Source organism: Oryctolagus cuniculus, chromosome 11 (genome assembly GCF_964237555.1).
Source record: "Oryctolagus cuniculus chromosome 11, mOryCun1.1, whole genome shotgun sequence".
NCBI lineage: Eukaryota > Metazoa > Chordata > Mammalia > Lagomorpha > Leporidae > Oryctolagus > Oryctolagus cuniculus.
The window spans coordinates 53,505,028-53,532,403 of record NC_091442.1 but is presented as its reverse complement, the minus strand read 5'-3'; the positions used below and the strand labels follow the sequence as shown (position 1 = coordinate 53,532,403).

At 45.0% G+C, this 27,376-nt stretch overlaps 1 protein-coding gene and 1 pseudogene across 4 annotated transcripts in view; both read left to right on the top strand.

Annotated features, from left to right (window-relative positions):
* Positions 1-27,376, top strand: part of LIMA1 (LIM domain and actin binding 1) — a 98,976-nt gene that overhangs the window by 62,807 nt on the left and 8,793 nt on the right. For 2 of the 4 annotated variants that reach the window (XM_051846271.2, XM_070052208.1), the window contains 5 exons: positions 8,755-8,839; positions 11,626-11,774; positions 14,432-14,539; positions 19,924-20,008; positions 21,322-21,431. In XM_051846271.2, coding sequence (XP_051702231.2) covers positions 8,755-8,839; positions 11,626-11,774; positions 14,432-14,539; positions 19,924-20,008; positions 21,322-21,431 — 537 coding nt within the window. The remainder of the gene's footprint in view (positions 1-8,754; positions 8,840-11,625; positions 11,775-14,431; positions 14,540-19,923; positions 20,009-21,321; positions 21,432-27,376) is intronic. The other 2 variants (XM_051846273.2, XM_051846276.2) reach the window with 2 other exon arrangements.
* Positions 9,613-10,476, top strand: LOC103348300 (large ribosomal subunit protein uL16-like; annotated as a pseudogene).

Here is a 27,376-nt window from a genome sequence, read left to right as displayed (position 1 = left end):
ATTTCCTCTAGTCTTCTAAGTCACTGATGAGTTAAAATGAGTGAAAAATTCCCATCAAGGTTGTTGTCATATACATTCTAGAATTGTAAGGTACTTCTGGGAGGTAATTTAATCCAGCACATTGCTCACAGGCAGTTCGGATACTACGGTCCCAATTTTATAGATGGAAACAGCTGAAGTTAGGGAAGTAAACCCACATATCCAATGTCATATGGTTAGTTAACAGCAGGACAAGGATTAAAATTGTGTAGTATCTCACCTACCATATAGCACTGGCTCCATGGAAATGATGACGACTGTTTATTGAATAGAAACAACTGGCCATGGCCCTACATAGCTTTGAAATCTAACGAAACTGGGAAAAATGTAAAACATGTCAACAGCTGCATTCTCAAAGACATTAACTCTGTCTTCCCACATTTTATACTTAATGAAAAGAATGAAGAGAATTTTTTGGAATGCAAGAGATTTATCTGAAACTCTGGAGTTAGAAGCTTGTGGTTTGGAAGGTTTGTTTTTCTTTTCTTTCTTCCTTTTTTTATTTGAGAGGCAGAAAGAGAGCGCAACAGCTCCCATCTGCTGATTCAATCCCAGATGCCCTCAGTGGCCAAGACTGGGCTAGGCAGAAGCCAGCAGCTGGAAGTTCAATCCCAGTCTCCCATATGCATGGCAGGAATCCGTTTAGCTGAGCCATCACCACTACTTCCCAGGGTCTGCATTAGCAAGTATCAGGCATAGTTACCACAATGTAGAAAATGAATATTTGAGTTCCCTAGGCCAGTTGCCTGCTCCTGTTACTCTTTTTTTTTCATGATTTATTTATTTATCTGAAAGGCAGAGAGAGAGACCCCTTCCATCCACTGGTTCACTCCACAAATGGCAGCAATGGCTGGACCTGGGCCCATCTGAAGCCAAGAGCTTCTTCCAGGTCTGCCACTTGGGTGCAGGGGCCCAAGTACTTGGGCCATTTTCTACTGGCTTCCAAGGTGCATTAGCATGGAGCTGGATCAGAAGTGCAGCAGCCAGGGCTTGAACTGGTGCTCATATGGCAGTGGCTTCATCCTCTAGACCACAGCCCCTGCCACCACCCACCCTTACTCTTATCATGTAAACTAAATACTCTGCTAAACACACAATGTGGGGGCTGGCGCCTGGCATTCCATATGAGAGCTGGTTCAAGTTCTGGCAGCTCCTCTAATGATCCAGCTCTCTGCTATGACCTGGGAAAGCAGGAGAAGATGGCCCAAGTCCTTGAGCCCCTGTACCTGCATGGGGGACCCGGAGGAAGTTCCTGGCTTCGGATCAATGCAGCTACAGCCACTGTGGCTAATTGGCGAGTGAACCAGTGGATGGAAGACCCCTTTCTCTCTGCCTCTCCTCTCTATGTGTAACTCTTTCAAATAAATTAAACACACACACACACACACACACACACGATGAGTAAACCAGAAAGAAGAAGAAAAAGTCAAGTAAACCAGGAAAAAAGAATAACCTTTATCAGTTGTACACAAGACTCAATCATTTTTGGTTCTTACCATTGCTTAACTAGTTCGGTTGTTTTTCTTTTTTGTAAGATTTATCTATTGATTTATTTATTTGAAAGGCAGAATCACAAGGAGGGAAATGAAAGAAAGAGAGAATGTTCCACTTATTGGTTCACTCCCCAAATGCCCACAATAGGCAGGGCTAGCCCAGGCCAGAGTCAGGAGCCTGGCTTCAGCTTGTCACAGCCCCAGCTGTTGTAGGCATTTGGGGATTAATCAACAGGTGGAAGATCAATTTCTCTCTCTCTCTCTCTCTCTGTCTCTGTCTCTGTCTCACCCTACCTCTCCCCCACTCTTCCTCTCTGCCTTTCAAATAAATCTCTTTTATTTTCTCTGTGCTGTGTTACTGAAGTGCTAGTATCAGTATCATGGTCTAAAGGTGCACAGTAACTCATTAAACATTCTCCTTACGTATCTTCGGCTTGTTCTCAAAGATGATACTATTCTGTAACACCACTAGCACAGCTCCCCACAGCTTCATTAGCATTTGGTTTTTTATCATTTTTATCTGTTTATATGTTTTTTTTTTTTTTTTTTTTATTTTTGACAGGCAGAGTGGACAGTGAGAGAGAGAGACAGAGAGAGAAAGGTCTTCCTTTTGCCGTTGGTTCACCCTCCAATGGCCGCCGCTGCAGCCGGCGCACCGCGCTGATCCGATGGCAGGAGCCAGGATCCAGGTGTTTTTCCTGGTCTCCCATGGGGTGCAGGGCCCAAGCACCTGGGCCATCCTCCACTGCACTCCCTGGCCATAGCAGAGAGCTGGCCTGGAAGAGGGGCAACCAGGACAGAATCCGGCGCCCCGACCGGGACTAGAACCCGGTGTGCCAGCGCCGCAAGGTGGAGGATTAGCCTATTGAGCCACGGCGCCGGCCCATCTGTTTATATGTAAGTAGGAAGTATTACTTCTCCTTTCTCATTTTTCCTAATTGTGAGACTAACACATAAGTTTTATAGAAAGCTTGGAAATACAAAAAAAAAGTCAAGAAATCCTACCACTTAGAGATAAGTGCTCATTCTATTATTTTCACATAAATGAGTTCTAATTTTTCTAAGAGGATACCTAAAGAAATAAATTCTTTTCTCTCAGTCCTTTGAGAAATTAAGACTAAGTTTCATCTACACCCCCATAACCCCCATGCCTAGTTTAGCAAAGTCCTATTTTCCCGTAAAAGCCACTCTTCCTGTGCCCTTGAATCTGGAAGGTTGAAGTTGAAAGACTGAAGAAAGTGGCTGAGGCCGACAGTTCTTATTTGGTTCCAAAACTCAGGAGAATCAGCTTCCAAGGAGAAATTGTTCTGAAAGGAGTGGAGGAGAAAGGAAACCCTACTTTAATGTTACTTATTTAGAACCTGACTTGCTTTATTTCTTTACAAAAGGAATCCCTGCAATAAGAAATTCGGCGGAAAACTGACTAAAAGTCCCAGACTCTTATCCTCTTATGGGTACATTTGATTTATGGATTCGCAGAGAGTATTTAAGGGGCATTCACACTAATGAAGTTAGAGTCAGCTCACAGGAAGGAGGACGTGGGTGGGTAAGGCCAAATCTTGGCAAATTCCAGAAAATCCCAAGTGTCTTGACTTTTCTGTCTTCCATGATAGATTACGATGACTAAGGCTCCCTCAAATATCTAAGAAAAAAGGACTGAAGTGTGGTGGAAGTCTGTTAAAGAAGAGTACTTAAGTGTCAAAATTTCTGTTAAGTGTGTGGGCTTTTCTTCTTTACATCCTTGAGAAATACTGGAGGAAACCTCTCTTTCCTGTGCCGCAGATAACCACCCATAAAATTAACCTCAAGTGCATTTGGGATCTGGTTGTTCTTCATGTCTGAGTGGCTGGGAGAGGAAAAGGAACTGAAAGTAATGCTCTGTGCTTCACCTGGGCTCTCATCAAATCCGTGGCATCTCAGCACCATAGTCAGTGTAGCTGATTTCCGAATAAATTGTTTCTTTTTTTTCCTCCAAGACCAAATTGCTTTTGCACATTCACTCTTTGCAGAAAAAAATTTTCCTTGAAAAAGTAGTTTTAAAAAACAGTACTTGAGGGACAGCACTGTGGTATAGTGGGTAAAGCTGCCGCCTGCAGTGCTGACATCCCATATGGGCACCGGTTCAAGTCCCGGCTGCTCCACTTCCAATCCAGCTCTCTGCTGTGGCCTGGGAAGCAGTGGAGGATGGCCCAAGTCCTTGGGCCCCTGCACCTGTGTGGGAGACCTGTAGGAAGCTCCTGGCTCCTGCCTTTGGATCAGCACAGCTCCGGCCACTGTGGCCATCTGGGGAGTGAACTGGAGGATGGAAGACCTCTCTATGTCTCTGTCTGCCTCTGCCTCTCTGTAACTCTGCCTTTCAAATAAACAAATAAATCTTTTAAAAAAAAAAAAAAAAAAAAAAAGCAGTACTTGAGCCGGCGCCGCGGCTCACTAGGCTAATCCTCCACCTTGTGGCGCCAGCACACCGGGTTCTAGTCCCGGTTGGGGCGCCGGATTCTGTCCCGGTTGCCCCTCTTCCAGGCCAGCTCTCTGCTGTGGCCAGGGAGTACAGTGGAGGATGGCCCAAGTGTTTGGGCCCTGCACCCCATGGGAGACCAGGAGAAGCACCTGGCTCCTGCCATTGGATCAGCGCGGTGCGCCAGCCGCAGCGGCCATTGGAGGGTGAACCAACTGCAAAGGAAGACCTTTCTCTCTGTCTCTCTCTCTCTCTCACTGTCCACTCTGCCTGTAAAAAAAAAAAAAAAAAAGAAAAGAAAAAAGTACTTGATAAACGGTACTTGTACTGATATTCTTACAGACCAGAAGTTGTGTTTTTCATTTTTTTTAAGATTTATGTATTTATATGAAGAGCAAAATGACATAAACACACACACAAACACTACATACACATAGATACAGAGGTCTTTTATCTGCTGGTTCACTCCCCAAATGAATGCAACAGCTGGGGCTGGGCCAAGCCAAAGCCGGTAGTTTAGAACTCCATCCAGATCTCTTACGTGAGTGGCAGCACAAGTACTTGGGCCTCATCTGCTGCTTTTCCAGGAACATTAACAGGGAGCTGGATCAGAAGCAGAGCAGCCAGCACTCAAGCCTGCGTTCTAGTGTGGGATCCTGGCATTAGAAACAGCGGCATATCCTGCAGCACCACAAAGCCAGCCCGCAGAAGGCTTCTTTTTGAAAGGCCCTTACAGGGGAAATTGGATGCATCTGAAACCAGGGAGAGCCTCTGCCATAGCCGGGCCTGTATTCTAGTTCTAAATTAGTCTGCTCTCTTGGGGCTAGCACTGTGGCATAGCAGGTAAAGCCGCTGCCTGCAGTGCCAGCATCCCATACGGTCGCTGGTTTGAGTCCCGGCTGCTCCACTTCTGATCCAACTATCTGCTCTGGCCTGCAAAAGCAGTAGAAGATGGCCCAAGTCCTTGGGCCCCTGCATCTGTGTGGAAGACCCAGAGGAGGCTCCTGGCTTCAAATCTACCCAGCTCTAGCCATTGTGGCTATTTGGGGTATGAACTGGGCATGAAAGATTTCTCTGTCTCTCTCTCTGCCTCTGCCTCTCAAGTAAATAAGTCCCAGTAACAACAGTGCAGGAACTTGACATAAGAGGGATGGATACTGATTGAACTAGACAGAAAGCTGCACTCTATAGGTTGCAACATGTAACACATACTCTTTGTTTGTTTTTGACTGGCAGAGTTAGACAGAGAGAGACAGAGAGAAAGGTCTTCCTTTTCCGTTGGTTCACCCTCCAAATGGCCGCTACAGCTGGCGTGCTGCGCCAATCAGAAGCCAGGAGCCAGGCGCCTCCCCTCTGGTCTCCCATGCGGGTGCAGGGCCCAAACACTTGGGCCATCCTCCACTGCCCTCCCGGGCCACAGCAGAGAGCTGGCCTGGAAGAGGAGCAACTGGGACAGAATCCGGCGCCCCAACCAGGACAAGAACCCGGGGTGCTGGCGCTGCAGGAGTGAGCCGGCACGCCAGCCATAACACATACTCTTGAAATTGTACTTGAACATACCTTTGACAGAATCAAGAATGAAAAACTCATTCATTCATTCCCTTCTGATTGAAGAAGAAGAAGTAGTAGTAGTAGTAGTAATTGTGGTGGTATTTCCTGGATTTCTCTCTTTTTAGTGTCCTGAAAATTTTAGTTCTTGTAGAACAGCACCATTTAGAAAACATCTGTGGAATTCACTGTATTTTAGTGATCAGGAAATGAGAAGTATGGTGAAAACAAAACAGAACATGTGAATGGAGGGTATCCTGCCAAACGTCCTTTCCTTTTGGCTGATAATTTTCATTTTTGCATGGGGTGGGGGGGCGCCTGCAAAAGTATATCCTACAGCTATGATTGAGGTTAGAGCTGTGTTTGATGTAGTGAGGTTAGAGTTGCCACATCTTGTTTTGGTTTTTATATAAAATGGATCCAGATAAAAATGTAAATTGCAAAGCTGACCAAAGTATGTTATTTGTATACTGAATTTTTGAGAAACTATTCTTAATGGCATGGTGCAAACAAACCAGTCCTTGGCTCTGATTTCTGAAAGGCAAAATTTCCTATCTCCACAGGAGACGAGTTAAAAAAGTATAAATGTATGATAATACAGCTTCTTAAACTTCACTGTCAAGTTGATTAGTCCATTGAACTTAATGATTTAATAACTATTGACCTATGTTGAACTCAAAAAGGTGATATGTGTTCAGTCTGTCAGAGTGGATTTTAGATTTCTTTTCTACGTCAAATGATCTGGGAATAATGAGATTTGAATGACAGGATCTGGTTGGAGCCTCCTGTTCCAAGTTGAGTAAATATAACATACTCCCTGTCTGCTATGGAGCTATTCTACAACACTCTGTAGCTTTCAGTTGAGTTATTTTTTCAGTCTTGTAAATTATCATGTGTAAATTTCTTGGAGATCCACACTGGATATGAAAAGGATAGATGTAGTGAATTACAGGAATGAGAAAATATTCAAAGTCTGTACCAACTTCTTTTTCTGTAAGTCCTGTAGATACAGATGAAAAGGCATGGTCTCTGCCCTCTGTGAACTTACAGTGTAGCAGAGGAACAGTCCCACTAGTCTATGGGCATTGCAATGGGAGTTTGACCAGGGAACAGAGGAAGAACTGCCTAGCCTTTTTTTTTTTTTTTTTTACAGGCAGAGTGGACAGTGAGAGAGAGAGAGAGAGAGACAGAGAGAAAGGTCTTCCTTTGCCGTTGGTTCACCCTCCAATGGCCGCCACGGCCGGCGCACCGCGCTGATCCAATGGCAGGAGCCAGGTGCTTCTCCTGGTCTCCCATGGGGTGCAGGGCCCAAGCACCTGGGCCATCCTCCACTGTACTCCCTGGCCATAGCAGAGAGCTGGCCTGGAAGAGGGGCAACCGGGACAGAATCCAGTGCCCCGACCGGACTAGAACCCGGTGTGCCGGCACCGCTAGGCGGAGGATTAGCCTATTGAGCCGCGGCGCCGGCCTACCTAGTCTTTTTGAAGACTTATTTATTTGAAAGAGTTATAGAGAGGAAGAGCCAGAGAGAGAGAGAGACTTTCCATCCACTGATTTACTCCCCAAATGATCACAATGGCCAGGACTGGGCCAGCCAGGAGACAGGAGCTTCTTCTGGGTCTCCCACATAGGAGTAGGGGCCCAAGGACTTGGGTCATCTTCCATTGCTTTCCCAGGAAGCTGGATTGGATGTAGAGCAGCTGAGACTCAAATCAGTGCCCATATGGGACACTAGCATTCTAGGCAGCAGCTTTACCCACCATGCTACAACACCTGCCCGAGAACTACCTAAATTTATGTAGGAAAGGCGATTGAACTATAGACTGCATGCGCTGAGTCTTGAAGGAACAGGCATTTGCTAGACAACAGGGCAGTCCTTGTGGAAGGAGCCTCATTCACAGAACTGTGGTACTCCCAACCGCTTTCTTTTCCTGGAGGGTAAAGACAAAGCAGAGAATACCCAGAAGAGAGGAGGCTGAGTAGGTAGGGACCAGACCTGGAACGGGCCTTTCGTGACATGCCAAATACCTTGGATTTAATTCAACAGGTGATTGTGAATTTGGGAAACAATATTGAACAGTAGAGTAAAATTAATTTATAGTTTGAGGATAATTACTTTGTATTATTTAGGATAATGGCAGCATCATAGAGAATAGATTAGAAGCTGAAGAAGAATCAATTAAAATGGTTACACAGTGGCAGGCATCTGGCCTTGCTTTTAAGACACCCATATTCCATAGCGAAGTCCCTGGATTCAAGTCGCAGTTCTGGCTCCTGGTTCCAGCATCCTGCTGATGCAGACCCTGGGAGGCAGCAGGTGATGGCTCAAGTGGTCGGGTCCCTTCTACCCATGTGGGAGACTGGGATTGAGTCCTGCTTTGGCCCCAGCCCATTCCTGGCCGTTATTGGCATTTGGGGATTGAACCAGTGAATGGGAATGCGCTCTTTTGTGCTTACTCATTCTCCCCGTCTCTCTCTCTCTCTCAAAAAAAAAAAAAAAAAAAAAAAGATGCACTAAGGCAGTAACAGGAAAGATAAAGAGGGATGGGGATGGGAAATGGCAAATGTTTCCATAAGGATTTAGCAGTTTGGAGGAACATACCATTGTTATCCGGGATGTGAGGCTCTCCCTACAATGACTGTTTCAATTATAAGCCTTGCTGGTTAAGCTAGTTAGGCAGTGACCACTGGGTGATAGCATTATCTATATGGAATTGCTTTTTTTTTTTTTTTTTTTAAGTTTATTTTCATCTAACTGAAAGGCAGAGAACAGAGAGATTTGGTTCACTCCTCAAATGCCCACAGCAACCAGGGCTGGGCTAGGTTGAAGCCAAGAGCTCCATCTGTGTCTCCCACTTGGGTGGCAAGACCCAAGCACTCAAGCCATTATCTGCTGCCTCCCAGGATACATTAGCAGGAAACCAGAGCAGAAGTCATAGTAACAGAAACTCAAACCAGCACTCTGACATGGCATGTGGTAGTCCTTAGCAGTGCTTTAACCTGTTGTACCATAACACCTACCCTGGGGTTTTATTTTTTCCTGGGCACCTGTTAATTTATAGTGTTTTATAGTTATAGTATCTTTTTAATTCTAAGAAATGTCTAATCTTTTCTATATTTTATTTATAAAGGAAATGTATAAGCCTCCTTTCTGAATATCGCATCAAGATTTCCCATCTGCTGTGCAAATCTTATCCTTGGGTTTTGTTTTCCAAACAGAATCTTTGGGCCCATGGCCGAAATTCAGGTGGAAGGAAGATCTCTGAAAACAGCTATTCTCTGGATGACTTGGAAATAAGCCCAGGTAAGCAGAGTTCAGTGTGGGTGAAGTCCTATTAGAAGTGCCTTCTGGACTCAGAGCCAGTGCTTGCAAAGGAAGAGTGACACAAATTAAAAGGAAGTCTGTCAGAGACAAGCCATCCGAAATCCCCTTGCCTTCTATAAATAGCTCTTCTTGTATTTTCAACCCATCTTTAGTAGCCTGTGGTAACCAAAGGGTACATTTAAGTGATTTCAAGTGGCTCCTCCATAGCATCTAGTGCTTGAGGGTTTTAATAGGTGGATTATATCCTGTATCAAGGTGCATTGTCTCCTATTACCAACGGTAACATAAGACCGTGAGTATAGAATTTTATGTTTTGAGGGGCCTACATAGGCACCTCATAAAATAAAAAATTAATGTAGGAAATCATAATCCTCCTAGTAATAAAAAATGCAATTAAAACAGCATTGAGGGGGCCAGTATTGTGGCACAGTGGTTTAAACCACCACCTGCAACACTGGCATCCCATATGAGTGTGGGTTCCACTGCTGGCTACTCCACTTCTGATCAAGCTCCCTGCTAACACACCTGGAAAAGCAGCAAAAATGGCCTGAGAACCTGGACCCCTGTCACCCACATAGGAGACCCAGATAGAGCTCCAGGCTCCTGGCTTCTGCCTGACCTGGCCCAGCCCCTGCCGTTGCAGCCATTTGGGAAGTGAACTAGCAGATGGAGAATATCTCTCCCCCCACCTTTGTAACTCTGCCTTTCAAATAAATAAATAAGTCTTTAAAAACACACATACCAAAAAATAAAACAACTTGGAGTCTCCTTTTCTTTTGTGTGCCACCAAAGATCCTGGTTTCACCACGGACCGCAACCCTGCGCAGTGTTACCAGTATTGTAAGAACAGGCCGCACCCAAAGTCTTGCTTCTCCCAAAGTATCCAGGATGCCTGGATCCCTGATTTTGATCTGGGTCAGAAGAAGACAAAAGGGGATGAGTTCCCACCGTGTGGCCGCAGGGTGTCAGATGAATATGAGCAGCTCTCCTCTAGAGACCAGAGACTTCCTGTATTTGTGTCAACAAGGAGCTGGTAAAAAGCTGTGGCAAAGATGGCTTTCCTACTCAAGTGTGCCTCCACCCCTTCCACGTCATCTGCTGGTGCTGACAGGTTCCAGACAGGTGTGCCGAATGCTTTTGGAAAGCCCCAGGGCACAGTGACCTGGGTTCATATTGGCCAAGGCATCATGTGCCTCTGCACCAACCTGCAGAACAAGGAACATGTGGGTGAGGCCCTATTCAGGGCCAAGTTCAAGTTCCTTGGCCAACAGAAGATCCCCATCTCAAAGCAGTGGGGCTTTACAAGTTTAATGCAGATGAATCTGAAGACTGAGTGGCTGAAAAGCAGCTCTTTCGGTTAGTTCTAGGGTCAAATGCATCCCCTGCTGTGGTCTCCTGGACAAGAGGTGAGCATTGCACTTGCAAGGGCTTCCACTATTCTGCCCTCTCCTTAATCGTATAACCAATAAGAAAACCTGTTTGCTGATAAGAAAGGAAAAATAACAGCATTGCAGTCTCATTTATTTTTCACACTTATTTTAAATTAGCCATAATTTTTTTAAAGTTTTATTTACTTACTTGAAAGGCAGAGATACAGAGAGAGAAGGAAAGAGAGATCTTCCATCCGCTGATTCATTCCTCAAATGGCCTCAGTGGCCAGGGCTGAGCCAGGCCAAAGCCAGGAGCCAGGAGCTTGTTCCAGGTTTCCCACATGGGCGCCAGGGCCAAGTACTTGGGTCATCCCCTGCTCTTTTCCCAGCTGCATTAGGGAACTGGATCCAAAGTGGAGCAGCCAGGACTCAAACTGGTGCCCACATGGGATGTTGGCACTGCAGGTGGAGGCTTAGCTTTCTATACCACAGTGCCAGCCTCATATTAACCATATCTTAAAATATACAAGGCTCAATTATAATAAAGGTTCTTTTAGTGTTAGGAATATGAGTGAATATTACCTTATAAATGACAATTATATTCCTAATTTCCTTCTTTGTACTCTTAGTGGAAGAAATTGGCCTCTAGAACACAATAGCCCAAAACTTAGAATCTTAGAACCATTTGAAACCCATCTGGGGCTGGCACTGTGGCCCAGCGGGTTAATGCCCTCTGAAGCACCGGCATCCCATATGGGCACCTGTTCGGGACCCAGGTGCTCCACTTCCAATCTGGCTCTCTGCTGTGTCCTGGGAAAACAGTAGAGGATGGCCCAAGTCCTTGGGCCCCTGCACCCGCATGGGAGACCCGGAAGGGGCTCCTGTCTCCTGGCTTTGGGTCGGCGCAGCTCAGGCCGTTGTGGCTAACTGGGAAATGAACCATCAGGATGGAAGACCTTCCCCCTCCCTCCCCCTCTCCCTCTCCTCCCTCTCCCTCTCCTCTGACTTTCAAATAAATAAATAAATCTTAAAAAAAAAAAAAATTTTTTTAAGGTTTATTTATTTGAAAGTCAGAGTTACAGATAGAGGGAGGGAGAGACAAAGAATCTTTCATCCACTGTTTTACTCCCCTAGATGACCACAACAGCCAGGACTGGGCCAGGCCAGAGCCAGGAGCTTCTTCTTCCAGGTCTCCCACATGGGTGCAGGGGCCCAAGCACAGGGGCCATCTTCCACTGCTTTCCCAGGCCACCAGCAGGAAGCTGGATCAGAAGAGAAGTAGCTGGGACATGAGTCGGCATCCATATGGGATGGCGGCGTTACAGGCAGCAGTTGTACGTGCTGCGCCACAGTGATTTGAACTCCTAACAAAGCGTGTTATTTGTGTGCTTCCAGGTCAGTCATCATCCTCGGCAATCAACTTGGAGAAAAATGAGAGTAGGCGAAATCTGGAACTTCCACGCCTCTCCGAAACCTCCATAAAGGATCGAATGGCGAAGTACCAAGCAGCTGTGTCCAAACAAAGCAGTTCAACCAGCTACACAGTATGTGTCCTGAGTGTTCGTTCACTCTTTGTTCAGGCATCAGCCAGTGGTCACTGAACACTAGGACGAGGGAGTGTCTCCCAGACCTTTCTTTCTGTGCCCTGCTCCCTTCCCTGTGCCCTGTCCCTTGCTTCGTTTGTAACCCTCGCCTGGTTCCTCCTGAGGCTCATCCCTTGCCCACTCATTTTTTTTCCCTAATGTTACCAGCCAGTAATGTCATCTACAGTTTTCCAGCCTCTTCTATTTATTCTTTTTGTTGTTACTAAAGTAGTACTGTAATGAAACCAGACTAAATGTCCATATTCACTTTAGCCTTATTTTTTCAAGTAAAAATTTGAATTTTCAAAAAAGAACAGTAGTACTTTATTAGTTTTAACAGAAACACTTATTTTGCTTTTTGAGGGAAGAAGGGAGAATATTGGAATGCAATAACAAATGTGTTCACCATGAACATGGGGTCTTTTGCAATTTTTTAATTGAGAAATAATTCACGTGACATAAAATCACCATTTTAAATTCTGCAATATAGTGATTTATTAAGCATATTTGCAAGATTCTGCAGCCATCAATACTGTCTAATTCCAGAACAGTTCTGTTATCCCAAAAAGAAAAGAAACCCCATACCTATGCAGTCACTCCCAATTCCTCCCTCCACTCATCTTCTGGCAACCACTAATCTATTTTCTGTCTCAGTGGTTCTAACCGTTCTGGACATTTCATATAAAGGAATCATAGAGTCCATGGCCTAGTTAATCCTCAATTCTTGTGATGTTATGATTTTCTACAGAGTTAGACCAGTGGTTAAAAAAAGGGAGGGGGGGTAAGAAATGACAAGAAGACAATGTGCTCAGTAAGCACAAAAATTTAATATTCTAAATTACCATTTTATACCTTCCTATACTTCCCTGGCAAGCTGATACTGCGGAACTGCTTAATAGAAGTTATCTCTCAAATGTCATTCATTTATAAACACACACACACACATAGAAGTATGTATGTATCTTTCAGACATCTGTTCCTTCAAATTACAAACCATTAATCTCTTGATGTCCTAATTTTTTTTTTAGCAAAGTTGGAAGAATAGTGATGAATTTTATTTGTTTCAGGCTGAATGAAACTGGCTCATATTAGAAATCATAATGTGTATTCAGGAGTTAAGCCTTCTTTTCTCCACGTAATTAAGTGTGCACTCTCCGGTGGTATTACTAGATTACTCTCTGGGCTATTACTAGTAGTTCCATCTTGATTTTCCACTGTAGTTATAAGAAGAGGCGGTTGTATAAATCAATAGTGAAGTGGAACATCACAGGGTACTCTTCACTGTGAACATGGAAAATGAGAAAATGTAGACTTCTCTTGGAAGGCCGGTCAAAAAACACAGCAAACGTAGGAGTTCTGGGACCTTAATTCCCTCTTGGTTACAGGATTGAGCTGCTCCTCAGTGTCTTCCTTCTGCAAACATTCCAACCAAATGACTCCCTAAGTAGAAAAACCAGTTTAGTAACTTTCATTTTAAAACTCCTAATAGTGTTCCTGCATTGCAGTTCTGCCCTTTTAAGACTTGAAAAAATTCTTGTAAAAAGTTTACATTTTATCTCATCCCAGAAGAATGCCACAGGCCCCTGACGGAAGCGGTCTGTAAGGAGGCACATACGGGCTCTGAGCGGGAGCTGGGAAGAAGCTGTCGGGCTGTGCGGTTGCCACTGCAGTGCTGCCCGCAGGCTCCGCCCACTGGATGCACCTCCAGCTCTGTGTGCCTGGAACACCCCTCACATTCCTTGGCCGTAAATGGCTGGTTTCCTCTCAGGCGTAAAGATCACAGAGAACAGAAAGGTGCTAGATTACTAAATTACTAGTGTACTGAAGGTCAGAAATAGTCAAGCCATCTACTTCATTACGTTGATTTTCAATCTAATAGGTTAATTTTAATATTTGCCCCAGGTGTCTTTTACAAGGAAAAAGAAAGTGTGATTATGCTTACTCCTGTGACAAGATTAATGCATGCTTTTTTTTTTTTTTAATGTTGAGGCTTTGTTATGAGAAGTTTTAAAATATGTGTTAGTATATGTGTTGGTATACTCTATGAACTTCATATACAAAAGTATGTTTTTGAAAGTCCCACACCAAAAACGTTTGTTATGTCATTACGTACAGTTTCAGTTTTTATATGAATACATCACCCTGTCTCTCTTTCCAGGCCGGGCATTTATATATATGGTCAGTATATTTTCGCAATTATTGGCACTTGGCATCACCTTCCCCCTGCTCCAGAATGGCCTTTTCTGGTCAATTTCACGAGCTTTGCATTGCCACAAGCTGTGCTGCTGAGAGTGAATCACAAGAATGCTGTGTGCTGGGGGCAGTCTGTGGGTGTGGTCCTGTGGATGTGTCTGTATTCTAATGAGCACCCAGTGTCAGACTGGCCTACAAATATTTAACTCTGAGGGGTGTGTCCACAAAGCTGCTTTTGTCAACTCACTAGTTAATGGGTTTCGCTTGGGAGAGTTAAAGGGTTGATTTAACCTGAGGCCTCTTACAAGAATTTTTTTTTTTTAGCATTCCAAGTTTACTTAATAGATGTGCTATGAAAAGAATGGAATGGTGAGGGTTTTTTTTTTTTTTTTTTTTGAAATTTACAGGTTATTTTTATTTTGTAGAATGAGCTGAAAGCCAGTGGTGGTGAAATCAAAACTCATAAATTGGAGCAAAAGGAGAATGTGCCCCCAGGTCCTGAGCTCTACAACTCCCATCAGGAGGGAGAAAAGGTGGGTTAAAAAGCTTGCTCTCCAGTTGCCGAGGAAGCATGTGTTCTAAATTAGATGCTAAAATTAGAAATAACTCTAACTGCAGGCTGTAGAGTGTCTGGGAATTCGGTAACAGCTGCCAGGACAGATTGTCATTTCTGCAGGTCACATAATTTCAGTTGGGGAGCCTGTAACTTATAGCTGACCAAATAATGAGCCTTCCTTGGAAAATTCTTTGCTCAGCAAATGCTCATGTGGCATAGAGCTAAAGTGAATTTTCCTTTCTTTCTTTTTCTTTTCTTTTCTTTTCTTTTTTTTTTTTTTTTTTTTTTTTTTTTTTTTTTTTTTTTTTTTTTTTGGAAAGGCAGAGCAACAGAGAGGGAGAGACAGAGATATTCCATTCCCTAGTGTTCATTCCTCAAATGCCTACAACAGAGGGGTTAGGACAGGCCAGCACAGGCCAAAGCCAGAAGCAGGAACTCAGTCTGGCTCTCCCACATGAGTGGTAGGAACACAAGTGCTTGAGCCATCACCTGCTGCCTCCCAGGATGCACACTTGCAGGAAGGTATTTGGGAGCAGAGGACGGACTCAAACCCAGGCACTCCAACATGGCACCCACTTATCCCAAGGGGCAACTTAACCACTACCCCAAACACCACTAAAGTCATATCTTTAACTTATTAAAGACATTATCTTCAAAGCACTTGTATATTCTTTTTCTATATATAAAGATGTATTTATTTGTTTGAGAGAGTTACAGACAGAAATCTTCTATCCACTGGTTTACAAACCCCAAATGGCCATACAACAGCCAGAGATGGGCTGATCCGAAGCTAAGAGCTTCTTCTGGGTCTCCTGCATGGGTGCAAGGGCCCAAGGACTTGGGCCACCCTCTTCTGCTTTCCCAGGCACATTAGCAGAGAACTGGATCAGAAGCGGAGCAGCCCAGACTTGAACCAGTGCCCATATGGGATGCTGGCACCAGTCTGGGGCTTAACCTACCATGTCACAGTGTCTAGTACTTGTATATTCTTAATTTAAGTATATGTCTAAGGTATTTTATGCAAGGAAATCTCATTCTTTTCCTCAAAGTATTTTGAAAGCTAGGAACTATATCAAACATAGGAAATGCTAGGCTTAAAAACTAAAAGCAAACGATTCCATGTGATCTTTCTGTACAAGGAAACTGTAACAGAGGAGACGAATAGGAGATTGACTCTCATCAAACCGTGTGACAGGAGAGAAGCCTGCAGGTCTCTGGAGCTCAGACTCAGGCCAACTTAACCCAACTTCCTGAAGAAGGTGCCATCTGGTCTTGAAGAATGCGTAGAAATAGGCCAAATGAATTAGGGAGACTGCGTAAGAGAAAGAAGGGCATGCAGACACAACAGCGGTCTGGAAACCCTGGGGGCTTACATAGGGATTGCAGGTCTGGGAGTTTGGCTGGAGTATGTGGTACATATAGGTAGAGAGGAAAGACCTCTGGAAGGAGAAGTCCCGGGCAAGGTGTGGAAAGCTGTGTGTACTTGGGAAGAAGTCGTGCAGTAGTGGAAAGCCACTAAGATATTGTGAACAAATCACTGCTATGATTTATGCATCAATCATTAGATGAGTGTCCTCACTTCATTAAGTAACAGTGTGTATGCTGGGTGAGTTTGTCATGTTCTCTGCCAAACTATAACCCACTCTTTTGAATCTTTCTGACAATACAATAATCAAGTGTTGGATGAGGAGAAAGGGCTTTCAGGTGGATTGCAGGGACTAATCTCAGGAGAAGAGGTCATTACTTCTGTTACACATGCGGATGACACCTTTGATGCCATTCATCCACAGGGAGAGGAGGGTATTAAAACTGGTTAAGAGCAGTAGTTTTCTGAAGCCGGCATTGTGGCAAAGCAGGTTAAGCCACTGCCTGCAACAGCTGGCATCCCATATGGGTGCTGGTTCGTGTCCCAACTGCTCCACCTTGAATCCAGCTCCCTGCTGAGGGCCTAGGAAAATGGCCCCAGTGTTTAGGGCCCTGTCACCACATGGGAGACGTGGAAGAAGCTCCTGACCTCTGGCTTTGTCCTGGCTCCTGCCATTGCAGCCATCTGGGTAGTGAACCAGCATATGGAAGATCTCTCTTCTCTCTCTGTCTGTCCCTGTCTCTCTGTGTAGCTCTGACTTTAAAATAAATAATTTTTTAAAAACAATAGTTTTCAAACTTAGCTACAACAGATTTTTGAAAGTATGATATATTAACATTAATAGGAACTCATGCAATACACTGAACACTTGGATCAAAGTAGGCACACGACAAAATCATCTCAGATTAATGGCTACAAAATCTGACTCACAGAATATAGTGAGGGAAATACTAGAAAATTATTTTATAAAAGTATACCAATATGGCTTAAGAAGTTGAGTTCCTGGCACCCACATGAGAGACATAGATTGAGTTCCTAGCTCCTCGCCCAGCTGTGGCTGTTGCAGGCATTTGATGATTAAACCAATGGGTGGGAGATCTCTCTCTGCCTTTCAAATAACTATAATAAAGAAATAAAAGAACATATCAACAATGTAGATTGAAATAATACGGGGCCGGCACTGTGGCACACTAGGTTAATCCTCTGCCTGCAGCACCGGCATCCCATATGGGTGCTGGTTCTAGTTCCAGCTGTTCTTCTTCCAGTCCAGCTCTCTGCTGTGGCCCGGGAAAGCAGTGGAGGATGGCCCAAGTGCTTGGGCCCTTGTACCCGCATGGGAGACCAGGAAGAAGCACCTGGCTCCTGGCTTCAGATCAGCGCAGCTCCAGCTGTTGTGGCTATTTGGAGAGTGAACCAACAGAGGGAAGACCTTTCTCTCTGTCTCTCTTTCACTGTCTGTAACTCTACCTATCAAATAAATAAAATCTTAAAAAAAGGAAATAAGACAATACTTGACAGTCATGTGTTACAAGGTCACATAGTCATCAAATAAATTGCACATTTTTTAATGACGTATTTTTTAAAAAAAGTTTATTTGAAAGTCAGAGAGAGAGAAAGAGACAGCAATATTCCATCTGCTGATTTGCCACAACAGCCAGAGCTAGGTCAAGCCAAAATCAGGAGCCCAAAACTCTATCCAGGTCTTCCACATGGATGACAGGGACCCAGAGTACCTGAGCACCAGGGAAGCTGGATGAGAAATGAGGCCAAGACACTGACATGGGATACAGGTATCCCAAGCAGCGTCCTCACTGCTACGCCACAATGCCCACTGCAAATTTCACATATTGTTACAACAGTGGGTTCATGCATCAGTCCCTAAGTCACATGCCATGTATTGAGTGAGTTTTCTCCTTAAACTGCCTGTTTTCCCCCTGTTTTAAATGGAAGATTATTTCTCAACTTTTAAATCCCCATGTTTACCTCCCAAACATAATTTAGAAAATAATCCTCCAGCAAATAATGTTGGGTTGGCCCTATATGTGATTTCACATTTCCTTCCGGATTGTCTTCATGCTGATTTGAAACTGGAACTTTAAGCCCAACTGGAAGATGAGGACATTTAAATTACAGCCTAACAGGGCATTAGTATGACTGAGTCACAAATTGGGGAGTGGGTGGCAAAGAAAGGGGTTTAAGTTGGTGCATATCTTTCATATACACCCTGCAGGTGTATAAACCCTTGGCTGCCTTAAAATTTGCAAAACTTTAGAGCCTTGGCAGCCATCCTTTTGCCCTCTCTTGTTAACCAGTACCTAAGCACGGTATGAATTTTGTCTTACTACAAAAGGATATTGATACTAATAGAAACGACTGAAAAATGGAATATTTTGTCAAGGTCTTGTTCTCCCTTTTCTCTTCTTATGAATTAATTTGTACTTCTCTATAATGACAAGTTGGAGCAAAACCTCACATATTCCCACCTGGTTGTTGCAAGCAGTGAAGTCATATGGTTGGCCACGTGCAATGAGGTCATGATTGGCATTATATTTACCCCAAAGGCTCAAGGTGACCCAATTAGAGGTGAGAGGAGACCATCCTGGGATGGATATACCTACTCATTAACAAGACCTGAAGAGCTTTTTATGGCTGGACACAACTTTCAGAAAATGTATTTGCATTAAATGCAATAATATATGTAAAGGTGATTAGTTCAATGCCTGACACAGAGTAAACACCAATAAATGTTGGCCATCATTATACTGATTTATTTTATGCCATGTCAGAATTGGCATAATGAGAGAGAGTAGAAAAATGGCCATGCTGAAATGCAGGTGCATTCCACCAACAACTTAATCTCCATTGTAAATTTATTCAGTGCATTCGACATCCTGATATAAACGCTCAGCATTGCCAATGGAAATGAAAGAACATTATGTGAAGAGTACACGTCAGGTCATCATTTGACCCTTTGTGATTTAGGGCTTGGGAGAAAGACATTAGCAAGGCTTAGGGTCCAATAGGAAGGAGAGAGAGAAAACTACTAGAGAATTCTTTCTTTTTTTCCTTCTGCAATTTTTATGTTAAAATTTATTTGTGAGAAAGAGTTGCCATGCTGGTTTCCTCCTCTAATGCCTACAATAGCTAAGCCAGCAGCCAGGACTCAAACTGGGTCTCCAGGGTGGTTGGGAGGGATCCAACCGTTTGAGCCATCACCTGCTACCTCCCAGGGTATGCATTAGTAGTAGGAAGCTGGAACAGTAGTGGAACCAGAACTTGAACTCAGGCAGTGCAGCACAGGATGCAGGCATCTCATCCTGGCATCCTAACCACTGGGCCAAACGCTCACCCCAAAAGTTATTTAAATTTGCTGGCTTCTGGGGAATAAGATGTGCCTGTTTGTTAAACACTGCCATTTTGAGACTGAAATTAAAAAAGCAAAGTATCCTTAAAGATAATACTGGAGGTGAGTTTCAGATAAAGTTTTTTGTTTGTTTGTTTTTTGTTTTTTTTAACTATCCAAAGGTCTTATATGGGCACGCTTGTTTCAGCAGAATGTACTGCGTTAGCAAATAGCAATTAGGAAAACAAAAGAATAAGTATAATTCTTATGTTCAAACACTTCGTCTTGCCCTGTGCTGCTTTATCGTCACATGGTAAGAAGCTTTGCTATCCTGGATATAGAGAGTGTTGTTTTGCTTTGTTTTCTCAGAGTGCAAAGGTACCATTTAGGACTTCTTTTATCAAGAGAGATGAGGCTCACTGCTGGCAGCTGGATGCAGTGTGTTTCTCCCGCTACCCTGTAATTGAGAGGCATGTTAATATCCTCATAAAAGATGCTTTGCCGCTGCTTATTTAAACGCTCAGCTGTTCCGTGCCCGTTATTCCCTGCAGGCAACCAGTGGCGGAGTGGAGTCAGCAGGTTTTTTATGGCATTAACAGCCGTTCGCTCTTTTATTTTTAATGTGATTCTTAATCCGCCCCTTTTCTGCTAGATTTCTGCAACTGAAAATAGCCTGGCTGTCCGTCCCTCGCCGGCCGAAGATGACTTCCATAAGCATCTGTCGCAGGGTCCGGATGGTGAGGTCCTTGTCCCTTGTGTTTGATTCCAGTGTAGCCTCATGTCTGTCAGTGTCCAGAAACCTTACTGAGGCCAACGGTCAGCTGATCAAATCTTCCACTTGGTTTTAAGGACTGGTGCTTTAAGACCCTTCACACATTTCCCGGCTTACGGGAAGTTCTATTCAACCGAATAGGATTAACCTGGGGCAAGCTGCAAACTTTTGCTGCTTCTCATTGAACTTACCCTACCTTTTTTGTCCTAAACCCTTTAAGAATTAAAACCGTATAGACTAATTTTGAGGTTTCATTGGACAGATGTTTGGGCAAGAAGGATTTTATTCATTTATAGGGATTAAAAACTACAAGTGTTTGAGTAACCTTTGAAGGGGTGTTCCTATTGGTGCTGAATTTTGCCACTTTCTCATCCTGTTTTGGAGACATTTTCGATCCTCATTTCTCCCAAAGACAAAAATGTTTGGTTTTTACCAAGTCCACTTTTGATTCTGTTTTTCAATGTATTATTTTAAAATCTATGTGGATTTCTAGTTTCTTTCCCAGCTAATTAGTCTACTTAGATGTGAAAACCCCTCAACATAGAGTAGAAACGTGAGCTAAACAGATCTCCGGTAAACCCCACCTTAAATATTCAGAGGAAAACTCTTGCCATTTGAATCAAGGAACATTCCCTCTGCAATCATTTTGCTTGGACTTGGACTCTCTGAATTTTGACTAGGTTTGCAAAAAAAATTTTTTTTAAATAAGCCATAATCTTTTACTGCTGTGTTGACTCAACTGTAGACTTTAAGGAATTCTTTAATGGTTCTGTAATAGCTGTGTAAATGGCTTTTCTGTACCACTTCTGAGCTCCACGGGTGAATGCCCTGGCCGGAAATTAAGTCATGGAATTGGCACTGAATGATTATGAAGCAAAACCTTCACCCATGCATATCTGCGTTAAGACTCACCACACCACACAGGCACACGAGGTTTGAAATTTCTGCCCTCACATTCCCCCCATTTTCCCTACCTTCAGTGAAGCCCCCTAGAAGTTATGGAAGTGCAAAGCACCAGAAAGATACCAAATTCAGTAAACAGCCTCAAAGAAAGACAAATGCGCTAGAGTTGTTTTTGCAAGGTGGTTTGGGGTCGCACTGTGGGTGAGAAGGCCTCCCACGTGAGACCCTCAGAAGCATAGCTTTGAGTGCCAGAATCTTCCTCCTGGTACTGAGAGGGCCTGTGGTTCGTGGATGGTGCCCAAGCTTTGCTTTTTGGCAGAGCCTGAGATGTCCCATGTGATACAATACAATGTCTTCCTTTTGTAACTCAAGCAGGTAACTCCCAGGTTAAGAGTGAGGCCCAGCAGCCTGTCCACCCCAAGCCGCTGAGTCCAGATGCCAGAGCCTCCAGCCTCTCTGAGAGTTCTCCTCCTAAGTCAGTGAAGGTATGATGCCCAGGCATCCCTGAGCCTGCTAATGGAGTCAAATGCACCTTTAATTGTTACACTGCGTTCACCTGTGATTGGGCCAAATGCGCACCCTTCAGCCAATCCTCTGTTCAGGTATTTGGGCCAAGAGGAAGAGGTTAACTAACATCTCTTCAGTTTGAAATCTGAAACACTCGGGAAAATTTTAAGAAAACAGGAGTTAAAATAATGCAACTTTTTTTAATGTCCGAGTTCATAAATCTGTGAATGGGTGAAGCCTATAAAGTGGGAAATATGAAAAAAATCTGTTAAAAATCTGCACTTTGGGTGGAGATGTGCAATGTGCAATGGTGAAGACGGTGGCTCCCTGGCCTGAGGATCTTCACCATGGCATGATTGGTTGTTAGATTTTTCTTTAAAGATTTATTTTTATTTATTTGAAAAGCAGAGTTACAGAGAAGCAAAAGCAGAGAGAGAGGTCTTCCATCTGCTGGTTCACTCCCCAGATGGCTGCAATGGCCAGAGCTGTGCTGATCTGAAGTTAGGAGCCAGGAGCTTCTTCCGGGTCTCCCACACAGGTGCAGGGGCCCAAGGACTTAGGCCATCTTCTGCTGCTTTCCCAAGCCATAGCAGAGAGCTGGACTGGAAGTGAAGCAGCCGGGACTTGAACCGGCGCACATATGAGATGTTGGCACTGCAGGTGGCGGCTTTACCCACTACGCCACAGTGCCGGCCCCTGTTAGTATTTTTAAAGAAAGGATGTATCGGGCCGGCACCGCGGCTCACTAGGCTAATCCTCCGCCTAGCGGCGCCGGCACACCGGGTTCTAGTCCCGGTTGGGGCGCCGGATTCTGTCCCGGTTGCCCCTCTTCCAGGCCAGCTCTCTGCTGTGGCCAGGGAGTGCAGTGGAGGATGGCCCAAGTGCTTGGGCCCTGCACCCCATGGGAGACCAGGAAAAGCACCTGGCTCCTGGCTCCTGCCATCGGATCAGCACGGTGCGCCGGCCGCAGCGCGCCAGCCGAGGCGGCCATTGGAGGGTGAACCAATGGCAAAGGAAGACCTTTCTCTCTGTCTCTCTCACTGTCCACTCTGCCTGTCAAAAAAATAAAAAAAAATTAAAAAAAAAAAAAAGGATGTATCCACTAGGATGGGGGTTGGCCAGGCCAATTTCTGTAAATTCAGCATTCAAGCAACACTTAATACCAGATGTAAGTATTATAATATTAGATGCTAAGGAATGTATGGAAGTTTTTATATGCTAAGAAAATTTTACAAGGCTATTCAGTCTCTGGTCTTGTAGTCCCCAGATTTTGAAAGGAACAGTGTTTGAAAGGGAACAGTGTTCCCTTTCTCTGAGCAAATATATATATATATATACATATTGCATAAAAGTAAGCCCCCCAAAAAGGTGTTTATTTTTTTAAATACCCTCCAAGACTAACTGAGGCTTATTAGCTGACTTGCTTTCTTGGAGTGCTTTGCCAATGCCGTGCTGCCTTACCTCTCTGGATTCAGAAGCAAACACACCTCATGCTTCTTTAGTGTCCTTCTCCTCTGAAGTAGTTGGGTTCTATTTTCAAACATTTCAGCTTTTGAGAGAAACTCAATAGATAGGAATTAGTTTTAAGGTGGTTTGTGCTGCCCCAACCTCATGCCCGTATCTGCCATGCACCTGTCTCTTCATTATGTGTGCCTGGTGCCTCTGCGTGAAATTTTGGTTCTGAGAAAGGTTGAAGGGAAAATGTAAGTGAGGGTTTGGAACAAAGAAGGAAAGGGGAGAATCCAAGATTTAAAGGATGAATTTAAAAGGTAGAGGGATAGGAAATAGGAAACAAAAAAAATTTTTTTTAAGATTTATTTTATTCGCCAGCATCCATATGGGTGCCAGGTTCTAGTCCTGGTTGCTCCTCTTCCAGTCCAGCTCTCTGCTGTGGCCCGGGAAGGCAGTGGAGGGTGGCCCAAGTCCTTGGGCCCTGCACCTGCATGGGAGACCAGGAGGAAGCACCTGGCTCCTAGCTTTGGATCGGCATAGCACCTGCCATAGCAGCCATTTGGGGAATGAACCAACAGAAGGAAGACTTTTCTCTCTGTCTCTATCTCTCACTAACTCTGTCAAAAAAAAAAATTTATTTATTTGAAAGAGTGACAGGGAGAGGCAGGGAAAGAAATCTTCCATCCATTTAGTCATTCCCCAAATGGCCCAGAGGAATACAGGAAAATTTTAAAGAAAGCTGAGATATAAGGGGCCAGCACTGTGGCGTAGTGGGTAAAATTGCTACCTGTAATGCTGGCATTCCATATCAGAGCAACAGTTCAAGTCCTAGCTGCTCCACTTCCAATCCAGCTCCCTGTTAATGAGGCTGGGAAAGCAGTGGAAGATGGCCCAAGTACTTGGGCCCCTGCCACCCATGTAGGAGACCCAGAAGAAGCTTCTGGCTCCTGGCTTTGGCCTGGCCCAACCCTGGCCATTGTAGCCACCTGGGGAATGAACCAGCAGGTGGAAAATCTCTCTCTCTCCCCCTCTCCCCCTCTCCCCCTCTCCCCCTCTCCCCCTCTCCCCCTCTCTCCCTCCCTCCCTCTCTGGATCTCTGGATCTCTGTGTGTGTGTGTGTGTGTGTGTCCATCTCCGTCTCCCTCTCTCTAACTCTTGACTTTCAAATAAATAAACCTTAAAAAGAGCTGAGCTGAGATGTATGTGGATATTAATGTTTATTGGAGAATGAAAGGTACAAAAGTGTCAAGAGAAAGCGAGGACAAGATGAACTCCCTGCGTTATCACAGTGATTGGCTCTGCATATATGTTCAGCCTATGTGTTTCCATGGAAATCTGCTCAGCCTGCCCTCAGCACTTTTTTTTCCCAGCAGAAGCCACGGGGTTACTTTCCCCTCCAACAGCAACAGCCGCCCAGATACAGATCGCTGGTTGTGGTTCTGGGATCAAGAAGTGCCAGCAGATTTGACTTAATTGTGGGTTCTTTGTAACCAACCAAGGGACCCGGCAAACTAAAATCTGTCCTGAAGAATATTCAAGCTCTCCACACAGTCTTCCTTCCCTGCCTCAGAGGAACAGGTCTCCTCCCAGCAGGCTAGACTGATCTGTACTGAGTTGAGATCCCTTCTGATTCAGACTGAGCTGATGAGGGCTGTATGTGCATCAGAGAGAGGACAGCGGCAGGGCCGTCTGGTACCTGCCTCAGACCCACGCGTGCTGCCTTGGCCTGGTCACTGAGCAGTAGAAGGCAGACAGCCTTGTTATCACAGACTTGTCCCTCAGCTTGTGAGCATTGTGTTAAAACTGGAGGAAAACAGGCCTGGTTGCCTTTGTTTGCCTGCGTTCCAAAGCTCCAGTGGCCATGGTGCACAGAACCTGGGCTGAGACCCAGTTACATCTCTACGTATTTGTGCAAGAGCAGTTTGCTTTCTCTTCCTCCAAGTTCCCCTTGCAGTCTGGCAGGCAAGTAAAATGCTTTCCGTGGGTGTTTATGGGAAGACCTGCTGGCGTGACTGGTCTCATGGATATAGACCATGCAACAGAAGTTGTTTCTCCACTTTGGAAAATTACATAAAGCTAAGAATAAACTTGTTCACTCAGAATAGATTTTTGGGTCCCACACATCCTAGAAAATAACTGTTCCTCACTGCCTGCCTGTCTGTTATTGAAAATAGGACATCTAAGGTAGAGACTCAATTCCTTTCAAATTTTAGCTTTATTAAGTCTTTAAAAGTTAGGATTTTTGTATACTTTTGTTTTTTAAAGATTGATTCATTTATTTGAAAGGCAGAGTTACAGAGAGGCAGAAGCAGAGAGAGAGAAAGATCTTCCATCTGCTGGTTCACTCCCCAAATGGCCACAATGGCCAGAGCTGAGCCAATCTGAAGCCAGGAGCCAGGAGCTTCTTTCAGGTTTCCCACATGGATGCAGGGGCCCAAAGACTTGGGCCATCTTCCACTGCCTTCCCAGGCCATAGCAGAGAGCTGGATTGGAATTGGAGCAGCCAGGACTTGAACTGTTGCCCATAAGGGATGCTGGTGCTGCAAACAGTGGCTTTACCCACTACGCGACAGCACCGGCCCCACCTTATATACTTTCAACACTAGCTCCAGAGCTCAGCTGATGAGACTTGAGTTAAGAAAGTTGTAGTTGTTCTCAGAACAGAGCTCTGTAGACCCTGTGAGAAGGATCAGGCCCTTACTGCTTAAGAGACTCAGAGGTTTTTTGTTTTGTTTTAAAGATTTATTTATTTGAAAGGCAGAGTTACAGAGAGAGAGGAAATTGAGGGGAAGGTGGGGGGAGCGCTTCTATCCAGTTGATCAGCCCCCAGATGGCTACAACAGCCAGTACCAGGCCAGAGTGAAGAGCCAGGAGCTTCTTCCAGGTATCCCATGTGGATGGCAAGGGCCCAAGGACTTGGACCATCTTCCTCTGCCTTCCCAGGAACATTAACAGGGAGCTGGATTGGAAGTGGAGCAGCTGGGATATGAACCAGCACCCATGTGGAATACTGGTGTCAGAAGTGGTGGCTTTACCTCCTATGCCACTATGCCAGCCCATTTCTGTTTTTTAAAGATTCAGTTATTTATTTTTAAAAGCAGAATGACAGAAGGAGAGAGAGACAGAGATATATTCTACCTGCTGATTCACTCCCCAAGCGGCCACAACAGCCTAAGTTGGGCCAGGCCAAAGCCAGGAGCCAGGAATTCCATCTGAATCTCCCTATTTGAGTGACAGGATCTCAAGCAATTGGACCACCCATCCACTGCCTCCCCAGGCACATTAGCAGGGAAGTGGACAGGAAGTAGAGCAGCTGAGATGCAAACCTTTGCATTGGGATGCTGGTGCTGTAAGCGATGCCACAACACCAGCCCAGGTTTCTGATTGTCAACTACACTGCAGTAAAGTTGAAGGGAGAGGGAAAGAGAAAGACTCAGAGATCTTTTTTTTTTTTTTTTAAGATTTATGTTATTTACTTGAAAGAGTTACAGAGAGAGGCAGAGAGAGAGAGAGGTCTTCCATCTAATGGTTCACTCCCCAATTGGCCACAACAGCCAGAGCTGCACCGATCCGAAGCCAGGAGCCAGGAGCTTCTTCTGGGTCTCCCACACGGGTGCAGGGGCCAAGGACTTGGGCCATCTTCTGCTATTCCAGGCCATAGCAGAGAGCTGGATCGGAAGAGGAGCAGCCGGGACTCGAACTGACACCCATATGGGATGCTGGCGCTTCAGGCCAGGGCGTTAACCCACTGCACCACAGCACCAGCCCCCTGACTCTGAGATCTTTTAAGCTTTGTGTCCCCCCATTTGAAAGAAGTCTCCCCTTAAATGTTTCCAGAGGGGAGGACAAGACAAGCAGACGTGCTCCATCTGAGAACACCCGTTGTCTCCACTGTGCCCAGTCCTGGACAGCCCTGTCCTGGGCTTCTTCCCTGGCTGGTCCTGCTTGTGGATGTAGAGAGAGAACTCAGCCACGTGCTCGAGAGGGCGTGCGTTGCAGTGCCCCTCGTGGTGCCCTGCCGCTGTCCCTCCCTGGGCACAGGGTGGACGCTTGTGTGCTGTTTTGCAAAGCTACCAGAATTATGCTGGGAGGGCATCTGGGGTTTGCTTCATCTGCTGCTTTTCCAGAACACTGCCCCTTCCTCCTCCTCTGTGTGCAGGTCAGTCTTCCTAAGACAGGAAGAGCCCCCACAATGCTTTCACAGGGTTCCACAGAGAGCCAGGGGAAGGGTTAAGGCTGTCCAGAACCGACACAACCATGTACTACTGTGTGGTGAAGAATTTTAGTTCTATTACTGGATATTTTGCACAGATGGGGAGGAGAGAAGGAAAGACATTTTGTGGTGTCCTACCGGGCAAAATAGAGACCCGACATCAATACAGAGTTTTCTTCTGGTTTCACTGTGTCTAAGGGCTAGTTAGCCTCACTGTCTGTTGCCGGCTGCTGCCCCTCCCCAACACACCCACACCAA